This window comes from Balaenoptera borealis (assembly GCF_965194805.1).
Source record: "Balaenoptera borealis genome assembly, chromosome: 12".
Lineage (NCBI taxonomy): Eukaryota > Metazoa > Chordata > Mammalia > Artiodactyla > Balaenopteridae > Balaenoptera > Balaenoptera borealis.
The window spans coordinates 41253537-41271666 of record NC_138869.1 but is presented as its reverse complement, the minus strand read 5'-3'; the positions used below and the strand labels follow the sequence as shown (position 1 = coordinate 41271666).

Below are 18130 nucleotides of genomic sequence, written 5' to 3'. Positions count from 1 at the left end.
TACAGAGTCGTCATGACAGGAGCACTGAGGATGAGAGATGTGAAACTGCTTTTCCTCAAGGGCCCAGGTGGTGACTCTAGTTATGGGGCACAGAACCCTGGTGTGCCTTGCCCTCTGGGCTGGGCTGGGCTGGCACAGGGAAGGGCCCTTTCCCTAGGTACCCAAGCTCAGCCTCGTGGTCAGCCCTAGACTTACTGTCCCCCAGGATCAGTTCCACTTCCTCATCTGCATCAGAGTCTTCATCTTCTCCGTCCTCTCCCTCCTCTAGCAGGTTTGCTAGCTCCTCATCAGAGGGAGAAAAGTCATTGTCCCCATCCTCCCCTGCGTTCTCATTGTTGTCATCCTCCTCCAACTCCGCCTCCAGCAACTGGTCAGTGTCAAGCTCATCTAAATCATCGGTGTCGTCATCATCTTCATCATCATCTTCTTCCTCCTGTTCTTCCTCTTCCTGGTAAGAGAGCATGAGGTCCATTAGGACAAACTCAGAGACCCAGCCCATGTGGGCCACATGGGGAGTCTCTCTCCTCTTCCCAAAGGACAGAGGAGGTAACAGTCAATAGAGAGCATGGTAATCTAGGTTAGCACACACTTCATGGGCCAGCTTGACTCGTCAGTGAAGGCTGAGACAGGCACATACATGTCCCCCAAGACACTCAAGCACTCCTCAGACAAGGACTACTGGTCACTCCACAAAGGCATTACTGGTCACACAGCCCTTATCCAAGGAAATGGACAACACACTTCACAGAGGTCTCTGCCATCAACATTCTATGTTTCTAACTAATAGTAAACCCAAAGGGGCTCTTCTCTCTATCCTGTATCAACCAAACCAAATGAAATCACTTGAGGCACTGGAACTAAACCTTCTACCTGTAATCTAAAAAGCAGTGCTTTAATAAAACAGGAAGAACACAGCTGCTGAGTCACCAGCTCCTAAGCCCTTCAAATTCTTGTCCTTGATCTTATTTATAACCATGGATGTGGGTCAGCACCTCTGACAATGCTATCACAAGCATCCAATCATCTGAATGTCCAACAAAATAGATTTTTACCACTAAGAGATACTTGCATTTTCTGTTTCAAGCCACACACACACCAAAAAAGTATACTAGAGAAATTGTCCAGCCTTCCATTCCCTCCAAACTGTTTCCCTTCAAGCAAGAGAGGACACAAAGACACCTTTTTGCTTTCCTAAGGATGACCGGTGTTCCCAAGTTAAAGTGACCAATATTCAGTCACTAATTCTTCTGCTCAAACATCAACTGTCAGCACTGCCAGTAGCAAAAGGATTCTAATTCCTGCAATAATAAAATATAAAATTCATTTAACACACCTGCCTAATGAAAGTCAAGACAGAACAAGCCCTACATAAGCAGAAAAAAGACTTTAAAAACATTTTGGAAGTGCTTAAAAAAAAAAAAAAAACGGGACTTCCCTAGTAGAACAGTGGTTAAGAATCCGCCTGCCAATGCAGGGGACACAGGTTCGATCCCTGGTCCAAGAAGATCCCACATGCCGCGGAGCAACTCGTGTGCCACAACTACTGAGCTTGCGAGCCACAACTACTGAAGCCCGCGTGCCTAGAGCCCGTGCTCTGCAACAACAGAAGCCACCACAATGAGAAGCCCACGCACTGCAATGAAGAGTTAGCCCCCGCTCAACACAACCAGCGAAGGCCTTTGCACAGCAACAAAGACCCAACACAGCCAAAAAAAAAAAGTGCTGCCGCATGCCAATCACTTAAAAACCAAACACTGCTTATCCAGCCACTAGTGTTCATCAGCTGTAAAGTAAACTAGGCTCATATTCAGCAGGGTAACTCTGCTTTATGAACTTTTGATAATTTTGGAACCACCATTTAGAGGCTTTTTGATTTGCTGTTTGACCCACTGATTTAGACTTTTCAACAATTTCTGGCAAATACATGGGAAAAACTGGCCCCTTTAAATACCCAGTATTCCTAATGCCTGTACAAGTATGTGTCCACACCAGAGTTTGTGTGTGCACGTGTGTGTGAACGTACCCCCATGATAACCTGAGACCACTGTTCCACAGCCTGGCCACACATGACCTCCACGTGGACAGCTACTAAGCATCTGCCCACTGGAAAGGAACTGAGAATGCCTGGAGGCAGTAACAATAAACTGACGCACAGACTAGCTTCTGGCCCTACAAATACATCAGCTCATACAAATAACTGGGAAAGGAGAGAGGAGTCAAAATTCAGGGAAATAATTCAAAGTATTTACCAGATTATAACTTTTGCCTCTTTTTTCCACACGTTTTCAGGGATTTGACCAAAATTAGTTCTAATTAATAAAGTTCCCTCAGTTAAAAACAAGCACATTAAAAAGAGTATCCAGGGCCCTGTGTTTCTTAAGCCTCTGTGGAATAGAATAATTACATGAAGATAGTGTTAATTATTTTTATTTTTGATTCTGAAGTTAATTTAGTACACAGTTATTGATATATACACTCATCATTGTTTTCGGAGTATGGGATAGGAGAAAATGCCCAGGCTTTGGGATCCAACAAGCCTGGGTTAGAATCCTGGCTCTGCCAATTATGTGTTGTATGAACTTGGGCAATTTACATAAAGTTCTACTCTTCTGTAATAATGTACCCTATCCAAAGACTCCCAATGACAAAACCAAAAAGGTGAATACAGGCATCCCTTGTTTTATTGCAATTATACTTTGCAGATACTGCGGGGATTTTTTTTGTTTTTGTTTTACAAATTGAAGGTTTGAAGCAACCCTGCATCGAGCAAATCTATCAGCACTATTTTTCCAACAGCATTTGCTCACTTCATGTCTCATGTCACATTTTCTAATTCTCAGAATTTCAAACTTTTTCATTATTATTATATTTGTTATGGTGATCTGTGATCAGTGATCTTTGATGTTACTATTACAACTCCCTGAAGGCTCAGATGATGGTTAGCATTTTTGGCAATAAAGTATATTTTAGTTAAGGTATGTACACCTAATAAACTACAGTACAGTGTAAACATAACTTTTATATGCACTGAGAAACCAAAAAAATTCATGTGACTCGCTAATATTGTAACATTCGCTTTAATGCAGTAGTATGGAACTGAACCCACAATATCTCTAAGGTATTCCTGCATAGGTATTACCAGTGACCTTCCCTCCTCCTATCAAACTGTCTTGCTCTCTAGGACTTAATTTGATTTTCTTTTAACTAGTGCACCATTTGTTTCTAGACCATTCAAAATTCTTCTTGAATACATGTCTATTTTTTCAAGAGAAACAGTTTTTAGCTTACACTGCCTTCAAAAATATAACCGATCTCTTAGAAAAAAACCAAACCTCTCGTCATACTTTAAAAACAGTTAATCTAGAAACTAGGATAGCTTTTTTTAAATGCAATTAAAACCTGAGCCTACTGTCTTGACATTTCAACGTCATATCTGCAAAATTTAAACTCTTGCTTCTCCTTCTGACACTTGTTCCTGTTGTTAACTAGCCTTAAAAGCTATAGATTCATTTCAGGGTCATAAACACTTGTGCTTTTCTCTCCTCATCAGCAGAATCTAATTCACAATATTTTAAATTTCTTAGTTGGGAAAAAAAGGTTTTTCAGGAATCAATGACCAAGCTTACAGCAGGTGTGTAATCAGTAAAGACTCTTACCATCCGCTTCTAGGCAGTGGAGAACACATAGGAAGCACAGCACACAGTGTGTCCCAGATTCCAAAATGGAGTGGAGAAAAGAAAGATTATTCCCTTGTTTTGTTTTTGTTTTTAAAAGAAATTTAAGATTAACTATAATTAGTTGAAATGTATTGGCTTTCCAAAATCTAAGAACAATGATCAATTACTAATCTTTGGTTTTATAATTTTCCTAAAAGCTAACATCAAAGTTGACTGAATTTTTAAAAACAACACATATACCGAAATTCCAATGGATAATATGAGTTTTGATAAGTGACTAGCTTATCTCTGCTTTCACCAAATGCCTGAAGGCTGGCAGACTACCAACCTCAGGAATCAAATATTTATAGCTGTCAAATACACTGTATTATGTTTTCATTCAACAATACAGTGGTACAGTTCATCCCTTCTTGTTAATCTCCAAGCTTATTTAAACAGAAGGGCAAAAGACAACCATTTTTATGTATGTAAATTATATCTCAATAAAGCTTTTTCAATCAATAAAAACCATTTATATAGGCACTTTATGCTAGACCATCTTATCAGATGGCAGCTGACCATTCAGGATTCTGAGTTTATTTTGCTAAGGTGAAAAGGCAAATTCAAAGGTGTTGGTCACAGGTGCCTGCATCCCTGAGCCATGCAAGTCATACCTGGAACATCTGAGAAGACCTGAGAGCAGATATCTGGACTAGGACAAAACTCTGAATAGCAAATGACTCAAATGAAAATGAAGTCTCCAGTTTTAAAATCAGGTGAAGCAAACAAAGGAAAGTAAGTTAAAAAAAAAAAATCAAGCTGATACAGGGAAGAGGTGATGAGGAGAAATCTGATCAAGATAGTAAATACAGGAAAACCCCACTGCAAGGTACTAAGAGGACATGTGAATCAACAGAATTAAGGTTACAAAGGAAGCCTGCTTAAATAGATACAGTATTATCACACTGAAACATCTCTGAATCAAAAACCAAAAGGTCAAGGGCTTAAGGGGAAAAAAGTTCTCTAACGGATGTCCTTTCAACATGAAATGCACCAGCTGATCCCTAAGGACAGTGGTATCAGTATGTGCCATGCAATGTGCCTTGACCCTAAGAAATCCAGAAACAATGCTAAGTCACCCACATTGCACACCTACACAGACACCTACTCCTCTTCCAACTAGAAACCTTTCAGGCCCTTCCACAGACTGAGCCCTAGGGCCACTCGTTAGGGCCCTCTTGAGTCTGTTCCTCTCGGCCTTGGCTGTCTATGCCTCTATTTTTCCTTCCTGAACCAGAGTCAGAAGCCCTAAACACCACCCTACCTCTCTCTAGTATCTTTCTCCCTTAACCTCTCAAAATGAAAGTTAAATAGAACCACAGAAGAAGAATGAACCAGTCTCTTCTCTGACCCAAGCCTCCCTGTAGAGGGTGGAATGAGAAGAGAAGAACACTTAGGGTGTTCCTTTATGGTGGTCTCTTGCTTCCACAGCCAGCCACCCAAGATTCACTTCTCATCCATCACTCCACATCTGCAAGAAGAATGAGGCCAACCCCAATAATAGCCCCCCAGCATCCGAAATATCTAGCTTCTCTTTTCTTGATCTCCTCCTCAAAGACAGACACCAGGTATCACATGGACCCATGTGATAGCTCCCAGAGAAGACTGTTGCCCACTGCTTTGTAAACTGCAAGGATGTGGGAGAGTAGGAATAATGGTGTTGATAAATAACTTTAAATAAACCCAGTTTTTGCTTCAGATTTACAGTTCAACATGTAACATCCAAGAAGCTTGAGACAAAACTGATATCTCATAGTGATCTATAATGAGAGGGGTAGTGATGAATGAACCCATGGAGGACGAGACAGTCTGCAGCCACCTGTACCACTATAATATACCAACAAACAGCTTGACAACATCACCTTCTATACCTACTCAAGGATAAACTACATCTTGATTCATGACAGCTAAAGTGGAGAAAAGTATGCATTAAGGGAAGGTGGTATCTAAGGAAGCAAAAGGCCACAAGAATAAAAGACCAGACACTATTAAGAAACTGACTCAAAGCAACTACATGATGTTTGGAGGATCTAATACCACTTGCAAGCTCTGGTATGAAGAAATACTAGCAACACATACGAGTTAAACACTGCTGCATTCAAGAAAACATGAAGATCCATGTCACAAATAAATCAAAGATCTCAAGTATCCATCTGAAGACCTCTCCCTTTTATCCAGATCTCACAACTCACATGAGGTTTAAATACTGTGGGATCCTCTCACCCATGAAACCAAGGAAATCACTGAGGACTCTATGGCCAAGCAGCCGGAAAGCATTAAAGGAAATCCTTTCTATAATAGGGATTTCCTGGCCGTATCTGGTGAAGTGGTTTAAACTCTGGAACCTAACTGTCCTTTATAATAAATATGGTATTTAAAAACCTACGGTACTGCTTCTGGTTTCTAGGCACATAAGAAGCTAGAAGTTGCCACTCCACCCTAACAAGTAAAAAGCTGAACAAACTAAAAAGATCAGTAACTCTTCTTCGATTCGACAGAGAAGTGGGGTGACAGGGCAAACCACTGCCCCCAAATTGGAGAAATACAGAGAACTGCAACTTGCCAGAGCATAAACCCAGAAACACAAACCTCCAAAGGAAGCAGTACCAAGGTAGGAAAACCTGAACTGTAACTGACCAATGGCTGGAGACAATTCTGAGCAAAGTCTGCGAGATAAAAACTTCTGGGGCCAGTCATCAGGGCCCCCACACATTTGTGAGTTTTACCTCCAGGAACTTGACCTGGTTCTCGTGGCGAAAATGGGAGAAAAATCCCCTAGTGCTTCTGGTAGAGGGAGGGTAAAAGGTAACATTTTGAAATACATCAGAGTATTCTGTTCTTAACAAGGGCTGCCCTAAGGAGAAACTATTTAACCAGAGACTGAACTGCTGGAGGAAGGGAAATAACCAATTCCAGCCCACTCTAGCCATCTATACCATTGAAAGGAGGTGGAAAAAAATGAGAAGATGTGTGAAGTTCACAGTACAGAGGTTCAGACTCATTAAAAGACTAAGACCTACTTATAAGACTATAAAATGCTTCCCCTTCCTCCACATCTTACCACCACATTCTAAAGGCCTACAACAGTTCCTTTTATCCAGCACATCATGTCCGGCTATCAAGAAAAATTACAAGGGACTTCCCTGGTGGCACAGTGGTTAAGAATCCGCCTGCCAATGCAGGGGACATGGATTCAATCGCTGGTCTGGGAGGATCCCATATGTCACAGAGCAACTAAGCCTGTGTGCCACAATTACTGAGCCTGCACTCTAGAGCCCACGAGCCACAACTACTAAAGCCCACGCACCTAGAGCCCATGCTCCGCAACAAGAGAAGCTACCACAGTGAGAAGCCCACGCACTGCAATGAAGAGTAGCCCCCACTCACCACAACTAGAGAAAGCCCATGCACAGCAACGAAGACCCAACGCAGCCAAAAAGAAAGGAAGGGAGGGGAGGGGAGGGGAGGAAAAATTACAAGACATACTAAAAGGAAAAGAAAAACACAGTTTGAAGAGACAATGTAAGCATCAGAACCAGACTCAGATATGGGAGGGATTAACAGACCAGGAATTTAAAACATCTATGATTAAGATGCTAAGGGCTCTCTAATGGATTAAGTAGACAGTATGCAAGAATAGATGGACAACAGAAGCAGAGAGATGGAAGTTCTAAGAAAGAACCAAAAAGAAATGCTGGCAATCAAAAATACTGTAACAGAAATGAAGAATGCTTTTGATGGGATTTTTTAGTGGATGGACACTACTAAGGAAAGAATCTCTGAGCGTGAGGATATCTCAATAGACACCACCAAAACTAAAAAGCAAAGAGAACAAAGACTGAAAGACACAGAACAGAATATCCAATAACTGTGGGATAACTACAAAAGGCATAACATACATGTAGTGGAAATTCTAGAAGCAGAAGAAAAAAAAGAACAGAAGAGATATTTGAAACAATAATGACTGAAAATGGGGCTTCCCTGGTGGCGCAGTGGTTGAGAATCTGCCTGCCAATGCAAGGGGCACGGGTTCGAGCCCTGGTCTGGGAGGATCCCACATACCGCAGAGCAGCTGGGACCGTGAGCCACAATTACTGAGCCTGCGTGTCTGGAGCCTGTGCTCCGCAACAAGAGAGGCTGCGATAGTGAGAGGCCCATGCACCACAATGAAGAGTGGCCCCCGCTTGCCACAACTAGAGAAAGCCCTCGCACAGAAACGAAGACCCAACACAGCCATAAATAAATAAATAAAAACAAATACTTTAAAAAAAAAATGACTGAAAATGTCCCCCAAATTAATGTCAGATACCAAACCACAGATCCAGGAAACTCTGAGAAAACTGAGCAGGATAAATGCCCAAAAAAACCCCACACCTAGTGACATCATTTTTTAAACTACAGAAAATCAAAGATAAAGAATAAATCCTGAAAGAAACCAGAGGGGAAAAACACCTTACCTATAGAGGAACAAAGAAAAAAATTACACCTGATGTCTCCAAAACCATGAAAGCAAGAAGAAAGTGGAATGGAGTATTAAAAGTGTTGAGAGGGCTTCCCTGGTGGTGCAGTGGTTGAGAATCCGCCTGCTAACGCAGGGGACACGCGTTCAAGCCCTGGTCTGGGAAGATCCCACATGCCACAGAGCAACTGGGCCCGTGAGCCACAACTACTGAGCCTGCGCATCTGGAGCCTGTGCTCTGCAACGAGAGGCCGTGATAGTGAGAGGCCCGTGCACCGCGATGGAGTGGCCCCCGCTCGCCTCAACTAGAGAGAGCCCTCGCACAGAAATGAAGACCCAACACAGCCAAAAATAAATAAATAAATTTATTTTAAAAAAAAAATGTTGAGAAACCAAAACCACCAACCTATAATTCCGTACCGTGTGAAAGTATCCTTCAAAAGTGAAGGAGAGGGACTTCCCTGGTGGTCCAGTGGGTAAGACTCTGCACTCCCAATGTAGGGGGCCTGGGTTTGATCCCTGGTCGGGGAACTAGATCCCACATGTCGCAACTAAGAGTCCGCATGCCTCAACTAAGAAGTCTGCGTGCCACAACTAAGAAGAAGTCCGCACGCCGCAGAGAAGATCCCATGTGCCACAACTAAGACCCAGCACAGCCTAAATAAATTTTTTAAAAACAAAATGAAGGAAAAATACTTTTTCAGACAAACAAACACTGAGAGAATTTGTTGCCAGTAAACCTGTTTTGCAAGAAATGTTAAAAGAGGGCTTCCCTGGTGGCGCAGTGGTTAAGAATCCACCTGCCAATGCAGGGGACACGGGTTCGAGCCCTGGTCCGGGAAGATCCCACATGCCACGGAGCAACTAAGCCCGTGCGCCACAACTACTGAGCCTGTGTGCCACAACTACTGAAACCCGCGTGCCTAGAGCCCGTGCTCTGCAAGAGAAGCCACAACAATGAGAAGCCTGCGCACCACAATGAAGAGTAGCCCCCACTCGCCACAACTAGAGAAAGCCCGCATGCAGCAAAGAAGACCCAACACAGCCATAAATAAATAAGTAAGTAAGTAAGTAAGTAAATAAATAAAATGTTAAAAGAAATTCTTCAGAGAGAAGGAAAAAAGTTAGAAACTCTGGGGCTTCCCTGGTGGTGCAGTGGTAGAGAGTCTGCCTGCCAATGCAGGGGACACGGGTTCGAGCCCTGGTCTGGGAAGATCCCACATGCCACGGACAGCTGGGCCCATGAGCCACAACTACTGAGCCTGCGCGTCTGGAGCTTGTGCTCCGCAACAAGAGAGGCCGCGACAGTGAGAGGCCCATGCACCGCGATGAGGAGTGGCCCCCACTCGCCGCAACTAGAGAAAGCCCTCGCACAGAAACGAAGACCCAACACAGCCAAAAAAAAAATTAATTGATTAATTAATTAATAATAAAAAAAAAAGTTAGAAACTCTGAATATATTAAGGAAGATCACTGGAGAAGGAATAATTGAAGGTAGAATAAACATTTTATTTTTCTTATTCTTAACTGATTTTTGTTCAAAATAATAGTAGTTTGTTTAAAATAATAATACCAACAATGTATTCAATTATGTATGCTTTTATATAAGTAAAATGAATGACAGCAATGAAACAAGGGATAGGAGGAAAGAATTAGGACTACAGATTTTGTTATCATAAGTTACTTGCACTATTCATGAAGAGATACAGTGCTATTTGAAAGTGGACTTGGATTACTTGTAAAAGTACACTGCAACCTCTAGGGTAACCACTAAAGAAAGTTAAAAAAAAAAAATGTATAACTAATATGCTAATAAAGAAGAGAGGGGAATCCTATAAAATACTCAATTAAAACCACAAAAAGGAATTCCCTGGCGGTCCAGTGGTTAGGACTCTGCGCTTTCAGTGCCCTGGGCCAGGGTTCAATCCCCGGTTGGGGAACTAAGACGAGCTGCACAGCGTGGCCAAACAAAAAAACAAAAAAACACATAAAGCAGAAGAAGAATGGAAGACAAAAACAGGAGCAAAGAACAAACAGAAAAAGTAACAAATATGGTAGATGTTAATCCTACTATATCAATAATTACTTTGAATGTCAATGTTCCAAATGCATCAATTAAAAGAGAGACATAATCAGAGTGGATCAATAAATAAGACTCAACTACATGTTGTCTATAAGAAACCCACTTTAAATATAGACACATATAGATTAAAACTAAATGGCCATGGGACTTCCCTGGCAGTCCAGTGGTTAAGACTTAACGTTCCAATGTAGGGTGTGCGGGTTCGATCCCTGGTCAGGACGCTAAAATCCCACATGCCTCGCAGCCAAAAAACCAAAACATAAAACAGAAGTGATATTCTAACAAATTCAATACAGACTTTAAAAATGGTCCACATCAAAAAAAAAAAATCTTAAAAAAAAAAAACTACAAGGACAGAGAACTCTATACCATGCTAACATGGATCAAAAGAAAGCCAGGGTAGGGAATTTCCTAGTGGTCCAGTAGTTAGGACTTGGCAGTTTCACTGCTGAGGCCCCGGGTTCGATCCCTGGTTGGGGAACTAAGATCCCACAAGGCATGTGGTGCCACCAAAATACAAAAAGAAAGAAAGAGAGAAAGAAAGAAAGCCAGGGTAGCTATATTAATTTCAGACAAAGAACCTCACACCAAGGAAAGTTACTAGAGATAAAGAAAGGCATTAGGGCTTCCCTGGTGGCGCAGTGGTTAAGAATCCACCTGCCAATGCAGGGGACACGGGTTTGAGCCCTGGTCCAGGAAGATCCCACATGCTGCGGAGCAACTAAGCCCATGCGCCACAACTACTGAGCCTGCGCTCTAGAGCCCGTGAGCCACACCTACTGAGCCCACGTGCCACAACTACTGAAGCCCTCACGCCTAGAGCCCATGCTCCACAAGAGAAGCCACTGCAGTGAGAAGCCTGCGCACCACAACGAAGAGTAGTCCCCACTCGCCGCAACTAGAGAAAGCCTGCGCACAGCAATGAAGACCCAACGCACCCAAAAAATAATAAATAAATAAATAAACACTAAATGTTAGTTCTTTAAAAAAAAAAGAAAAGAAAAAAAGAAGGCATTATATGGGAAACAAAATGAAAAGACAACCTACAGACTAGGAGAAAATATTTGCAAATGATGTGACAAACAAGGGCTTCATTTCCAAAATATACAAACAGCTCATACAGCTCAGTATCAAAAAAACAAACAACCCAATCAAAAAATGTGCAGAAGACCTAAACAGACATTTCTGCAAAGACATACAGATGGCCAACAGGCACATGAAATGATGCTCAACATCACTAATTATTAGAGAAATGAAAATCAAAACTACAATGAGGTTATCACCTCACACCGGTCAGAATGGCCATCATCAAAAAGTCTACAAAGAATAAATGCTGGCGAGGATGTGGAGAAAAAGGAACTCTCCTACACTGTTGGTGCAGCCACTATGGAGAACAGTATGAAGGTTCCTTAAAAAACTAAAAATAGGGACTTCCCTGGTGGTCCAGTGGTAAAGAATCCGCCTTACAATGCAGGGGACGCAGGTTTGATCCCTAGTTAGAGAACTAGGATCCCACATGCCGCGAGGCAACTAAGCCTGCACACCACAAATACTGAGCTCATGCACCTCAACGAGAGAGCCCACATGCTGCAAACTACAGAGCCCACACGCTCTAGAGCCCGTGTGCCACAACTACAGAGCCCATGCGCCCTGGAGCCTGCACACCACAACTAGAGAAGAGAAAACCCACACGCCAACTAGAGAGAAGTCCGCGCACCACAACAAAAGATCCTGTATGCCTCAATGAAGATCCCGCATGCCGCAACAAAGACCCGATGCAGCCAAAAATAAATTAAATACATAAATAAAAAATAAATCTTAAAAAAAAAGAAAAAAAACCCTAAAAACAGAGTCACCGTGTGATCCAGCAATCCCACTCCTGGGCATATATCCAGAAAAGATGAAAATTCTAATTCAAAAAGATACATGTGCCCCAATATTCATTCATAGCAGCACTATTTACAACAGCCAAGACATGGAAGCAACCTAAGTACAGCCATCAAAAGATGAATGGATAAAGAAGATGTGGTACACATATACAATGGAATATTACTTAGCCATAAAAAAAGAACAAAATGCCATTTGCAGCAACATAGATGGACCTAGAGATTATCATAGTAAGTGAAGTAAGTCAGAAAAAGACAAATATCATATGACCTATCATATCACTTACATGTGGAATCTAAAAAAAAGATAAAAATGAACTATTTACAAAACAGAAACAGACTCACAGACATAGAAAACAAACTTACGGTTACCAAAGGGGAAAGGGTGAAGGATAAATTAGGAGTTCGGGATTAATAGATATACACTACTATATAGAAAACAGATAAACAATAAGGAACTACTGCATAAGCAAAGGGAATTATATTCAATATCTTGCAATAACCTATAATGGAAAAGAATCTGAAAAAGAATATATATATATAAAAAATATATATCACTAAATATCACTGAATCACTTTACTGTCCACCTGAAACTAACACATTTTAAATCAACTATACTTCAATAAAAAAAAAACCAAAACAAAACTGCAAGACCTAAATTCCTTTCCACTCAAAAAAATCTTAAACCACACATTTTGATTGTTCAACTAAAGGAATAAATGTCTATTAATTTTTTAATTAAATAGTGAGACCACTACATATCTATTAAAATGACCAAAATGCAAAACACTGACAGCACCTAATGCAGGTGAGTACATGGAGCAACAGGAACTTTCATTCATTGATGACAAATGCAAAATGGTACAGCCACTCTGGTAGATAGTTCGGCAGTTTCTTATAAAACTAAACATACTTTTACCATATGATCCAGCAATAACACTTCTTGGTATTTACACAAAGGAGTTGAAAACTGACGTCCACACAAAAACCTGCACACGGTACACAATATGTTGATTTTTTTTTTTTGAGGTATAGTTGATACAGGAGCTTTATTCTGAATTGCCAAAACTTTATTCAAATTACTCCAGAACATAATTGCCAAAACTATTCAACACTGAGATGAAGATGTCCTTCAGTAGGTAAATGAATAAATAAACTGTGGTATACCCTAACAATGGAATAGTATTCAGCATTAAAATGAAATGAGCTACCAAGTCATGAGAAGATATGGAACAAACTTAAATGCGTATTACTCAATGAAAGAAGCCAATCGAAAAGGCTACATTCTGTATGATTCCAACTATATGACACTCTGGAAAAGGCAAAACTATAGAGACAGTAAAAAGATCAGTGGTTGGGCTTCCCTGGTGGCGCAGTGGTTGAGAGTCTGCCTGCCAATGCAGGGGACACGGGTTCGAGCCCTGGTCTGGGAAGATCCCACATGCCACGGAGCAACTGGGCCCATGAGCCACAATTACTGAGCCTGCGCGTCTGGAGCCTGTGCTCCGCAACAAGAGAGGCCGCGATGGTGAGAGGCCCGCGCACCACGATGAAGAGTGGTCCCCACTTGCCGCAACTAGAGAAAGCCCTCGCACAGAGGCGAAGACTCAACACAGTCATAAATAAATAAATAAATAAAAACGTGAATTTCTAAAAAAAAAAGAAAATTAAAAAAAAAAAAAAGATCAGTGGTTGTCAGGGGCTGAGGGGAGGGAGGAATAAATTGGTGGAGCGCAGAGGATTTTTAGAGCAGTGAAACTACTATGTACAATACTACAATGGTGGATACACGTCATGTTTGTCCAAACCACAGAATGTGTAACACCAAGAATGAACCTTAATGTAAACTATGGACTCTGAGCGATAATGATGTGTCAGTGTAGGTTCGTCATTTGTAACAAATGTACCACTGTGCTGTGGGATGTTGATCATGGGGGAGGCTATGCATACAGGGACAGTGCATTTATGGGAAATCTCTGTACCTTCTGCTCAATTTTGCTGTGAACCTAAAGCTGCTCTAAAAAATAAAGTCTATCCAAGAAAAAACAAAAACTATTGTACTGAGGATGTCATTTTCAGTAAAGTGCTTTATAAAATAATATCCCCATGGTATCCAACAAGGATCATGACTATCTTATCTGTGTGTGAGGAGAGAGGGAAGATAGAGCTGGGAAACTGCCCCTCCCTAAGAGGGCATCCCACGAGGGAAGCACTGGCACAGGATGCCTCTGGGTCAAGAAGCAAGCCCTGCACAAGGCTCTGCTCTGATCCCACAGTGACCACTAACCCCAAATACATACAAGTCTCCTCTCCTCACTCTGCTCAGAAACCCATTTCTTGGGATTATGAATTATCTCTGAGCTCTAATAAAATGCATACTTAGCCAGTTAGAACATTCTACCAGAGACAGTGGCGATCAAGAGAGTATACACAGAGGACTGTAAGGTGAGTCTGTTTTAGCTTGTTGATTCCAGGTGACAGGGTTTACTCAAGGATTCAATTTAGAGGAGAAAGTAGAGGTTCATAACCTATAAAGCCCGATAGTGGAACACATACCTAAACCTCAAACTGGCACAACAAATCACCCTTGCTTAGTCAGTACTAAGTCCTGTCAGAAAAAAACATGAGTCACTGGCCCATAGTATTAGACTTGCACGAAAAAAAAACTTTTAGAATTACCACTTTCAAAAATTTTGCTCTTAAAAATTATTTTAAATCTTAAATACAAGCTGCTGGGGAAGAATGCTAACAGAAAGATATTCCATTAGCCCTAACCACTGAGCACGATTTACCAAAGAATAGGGGAGGGGTGAGGATGAGAGAGCAATGGCAGGGCAAAAAGAAGAAAGTGTGCTTCCTCTTGTCCTATGGTGGCCCCTGCCCTCACTCAGGGCACTTCTGTGCCCTTAAAGAGGATATAGAGCACCAAGACCAAGCAACACCATAGTGGAAGAAAAAACAGAAATGAATCCAAGATCTGGAAAAAAGATATTTTATCTGCTTTATTATCTACAACAAATATGTAAAAACCTAGTCGTTCATTTTCAACTTTGTATTACTCAGCAATATACATTTCTCAGATTTGTCTGGAGAATCGGGCCAAGAGAGTATATCCTTAGAAAAAGAATGTGGTGTGAGCCTAGTAGACAGGAAAGATCTGCTGAAACTCAGAAGTTTAAGAAACTCTTCATAACTGACATCAACTGACACACCACACAGACAAGCACCTAGCATAACATGACCATAAATTAAAATCCCCTATAAAAAAGGAAAAGCTAAGATTCTGAGACATGATACCATCTACCCACATTTTATAAATGCTTAATTTCTCAAAAGCATCAATATCTTCTCTTTACCTGTAAGCTCCATTCTATACTCTGAAAATAGACTATGCCATAAAACTGAGAAAATGCAAACCAGAAATTTATAGAGGTTAAGCCATTTCTATGATCCAGCTCAGCAGAGTGACTTTTCGGTTTTGTATTGACATTGAGAAAATGGGGGCCTGCTTATCCTGAAGCCAGACAGGGCACTGGTTTTGAGGTTGAGTACAAGGAAATCTCTAAAACAAAATCAGAGATTGCTGACCTGCAAATTAATCTGTAAATGGAACTCACAGGACTATCAGATACTCCTTAAAGTCTTGTAATAATAAAAATCTGCTTTCTTCTAATGAGTTTCAGTGATCAAGGACACATGACAGGCCTTCAGAATATGTTAACAGGTAGCAAACACCCCTATAGCAAAAATCTTAAAAAAAAAAAAGAAAAGAAAAGAAAAACCCTATAACTAAAAGCAGAAATGCATAATTTCTAATAAAGCATTATTCAGCAGAAAGAAATTTCAAAGACCACTAACCTGGTCCTCCTCTTCATCCTCATCCTCTGCCAGACGCTGCCTGCCTACTTCATACAGCCTGCACACCGTGTCCATGTTCAGAGACTCCATGCTGCCTTGGTTCTGAAATAGAACACCCAGTCCACAAGAAGTTAGTTTTTAAAAGGCCCATATCTGCACCTCAGCTATGACTGGCACTCACACACCTTGACCCTGTAACTATCAAAGCTTCCAATACCCAAAATTCTTGAACTGATTCTGAAAATGTTATGCCTAGGACACAGAGAGGGAAAGAAAAACAGGATGAGAAGGCCTGGACAGCAAGGGAGAGACCACCATCCCTGGGAACAACACTGTTCCAAGTACGTTCTAGAGAAAGATTGACTCCTCTAAGAAAGGGATGACAGTGTGCGTCCAGGATAATAGGAGATGGGACGCTCCACAATGCTCTATATCAGGATTTCCCTACTTCTCTTATACTGTGTATCTCCCCATCAGATGAGTAGATTATCATAATCTATCACCAGAAATGCATCATCTTTAGAACACATTAACAGACAAAAATGTCTGGAGTATAAGTTGAAAATGATCTTAAATATCAGAATAAAACAGTAGGATTTCTTCTTGCTCCCTTTACCTCGATGACAGCAAGATAGCAGTCTTTGGTGTCTGTACATAGGTCAAAAATGTTCCGTTTCACATCAATGGTCGCTGGAAAACAGAATGTGACAAGACTCAGGACTAGACTACTGCTGTGATCTTAAAACCAGCCTTTCTGTTAAAGGAATTCAAGGTGACTGTTCATAAATATTTCCCTAACTCCTCTGCTTTTCAAAAGCAGAAAAATTATAATTCTCTCAGAAAATGGAGGATCTTAAATAAGGAACACCAAAACAAGGCAAAATCATCAATACCTGACCTTCACACTTACCGATAGGTTTGTAATCAGTTGCATTAAATGTTCGGAAGGATGATCCAAAAGGGCTTTTCATCCTCTCTTCCATTAAGTCATCTTTATCATCTGCCTGCAACATAGCTAGTTGGGATGGAAAGGGGAAATGGGAAAGGGAAGCAAAATACTATTAGAATCAGAAACATCCCCTATTCACAACTGCAGAAAATATTAATGGACAATCAAGACTTCAGAGTTTCCCTGTAGTAAATTCCTCTCAAAGCATCCTCCTTGCATATCCAAACAATATCCTCAACCTCTCATCTAGCTTCCAACAACTGTTACAGCTGAAAGCGTACAAAAATCACAAGACAAAAAAGGTTTTCCTTTAAGTTCATCATGATACGCATGGTAAATTACTCATGAAATTTCTTTCTGTACAAGATTTACTTGTTATCTTCAAAGCCAGTGGCCCTCCACTCTAACATTATTCTCATCAACAAATTTTGTCACCATTTGTACTATTATTTTATCTTTTATGTTACAACTTTGAAATGTTTTTCAATTCACATTTGACAGATATTTCTAAATAGGAAGTATCAAATTAAATGAGTGGGGAGAGAAGGGAGAAAGAGAATAATGAAAAGTGAAAAGTTTATTACCTCCATACATCACTGTCCCCGTGTGGTTGAACACCACGCGACACTGATCTAGAGCAGGAACTGTGTGTAAAAGATGGAAAGTACGAAGGTCCCACTAGGAGGGGAAAGGTCAAGGAAAACTATTTTCCCCAAAACTTATTTAACCTCATGAGGGAAATTCTGAAATACCACTTTCTTTTCCCCTCCTTCTAGGTATTAATGCTTTAAAAGTCAACAAGATCAAGATAAAGCAAAAGCATGTAGAATGCATATTACTGAATAATGACCCTGAAAATCTCCTATGATATCCTCATATACATAAAAACTACATGAGCTCCCTCTCTCCCAATAGTAGCACTTCTTTTTACTCTTATGTGTGATTTCTATAGAGCAAAAGTAAAATCCTTCTGAAGACAGATAAAAGTCAATCTGACACCTGGGGAAGTGGGAGGGAGTAATCTGGTCACTTCCCAATACAAAGAAAACATGCTAGTAAAAGTCAACGATAATTACCAATATCAACAAGAATCCACTAGAGATTCAATAATACTTCAAACCAAAGGAAAAAAACCAGGTTATTTACCTGTGTGGATACTTCGACCAGGTATTGGTAGA

The 18130-nt window shown here is 40.9% G+C and overlaps 1 protein-coding gene across 7 annotated transcripts in view; it reads right to left on the bottom strand.

Moving 5' to 3' along the window:
• DCAF1 (DDB1 and CUL4 associated factor 1) overlaps positions 1–18130 on the bottom strand; it is an 82790-nt gene that overhangs the window by 5081 nt on the left and 59579 nt on the right. For 6 of the 7 annotated variants that reach the window (XR_014232809.1, XM_082348134.1, XM_082348139.1 and 3 more), the window contains 5 exons: positions 17537–17630; positions 16914–17018; positions 16620–16693; positions 16004–16105; positions 196–448 (listed from right to left, as the gene is read on the bottom strand). Coding sequence is in view for 6 of the 7 variants with exons in the window: in XM_082348134.1 (XP_082204260.1) it covers positions 196–448; positions 16004–16105; positions 16620–16693; positions 16914–17018; positions 17537–17630 (628 nt within the window). In the remaining variant the exon portion in view is untranslated. Of the gene's footprint in view, positions 1–195; positions 449–16003; positions 16106–16619; positions 16694–16913; positions 17019–17536; positions 17631–18130 lie in introns of those variants that run through there. The other variant, XM_082348138.1, reaches the window with a different exon arrangement.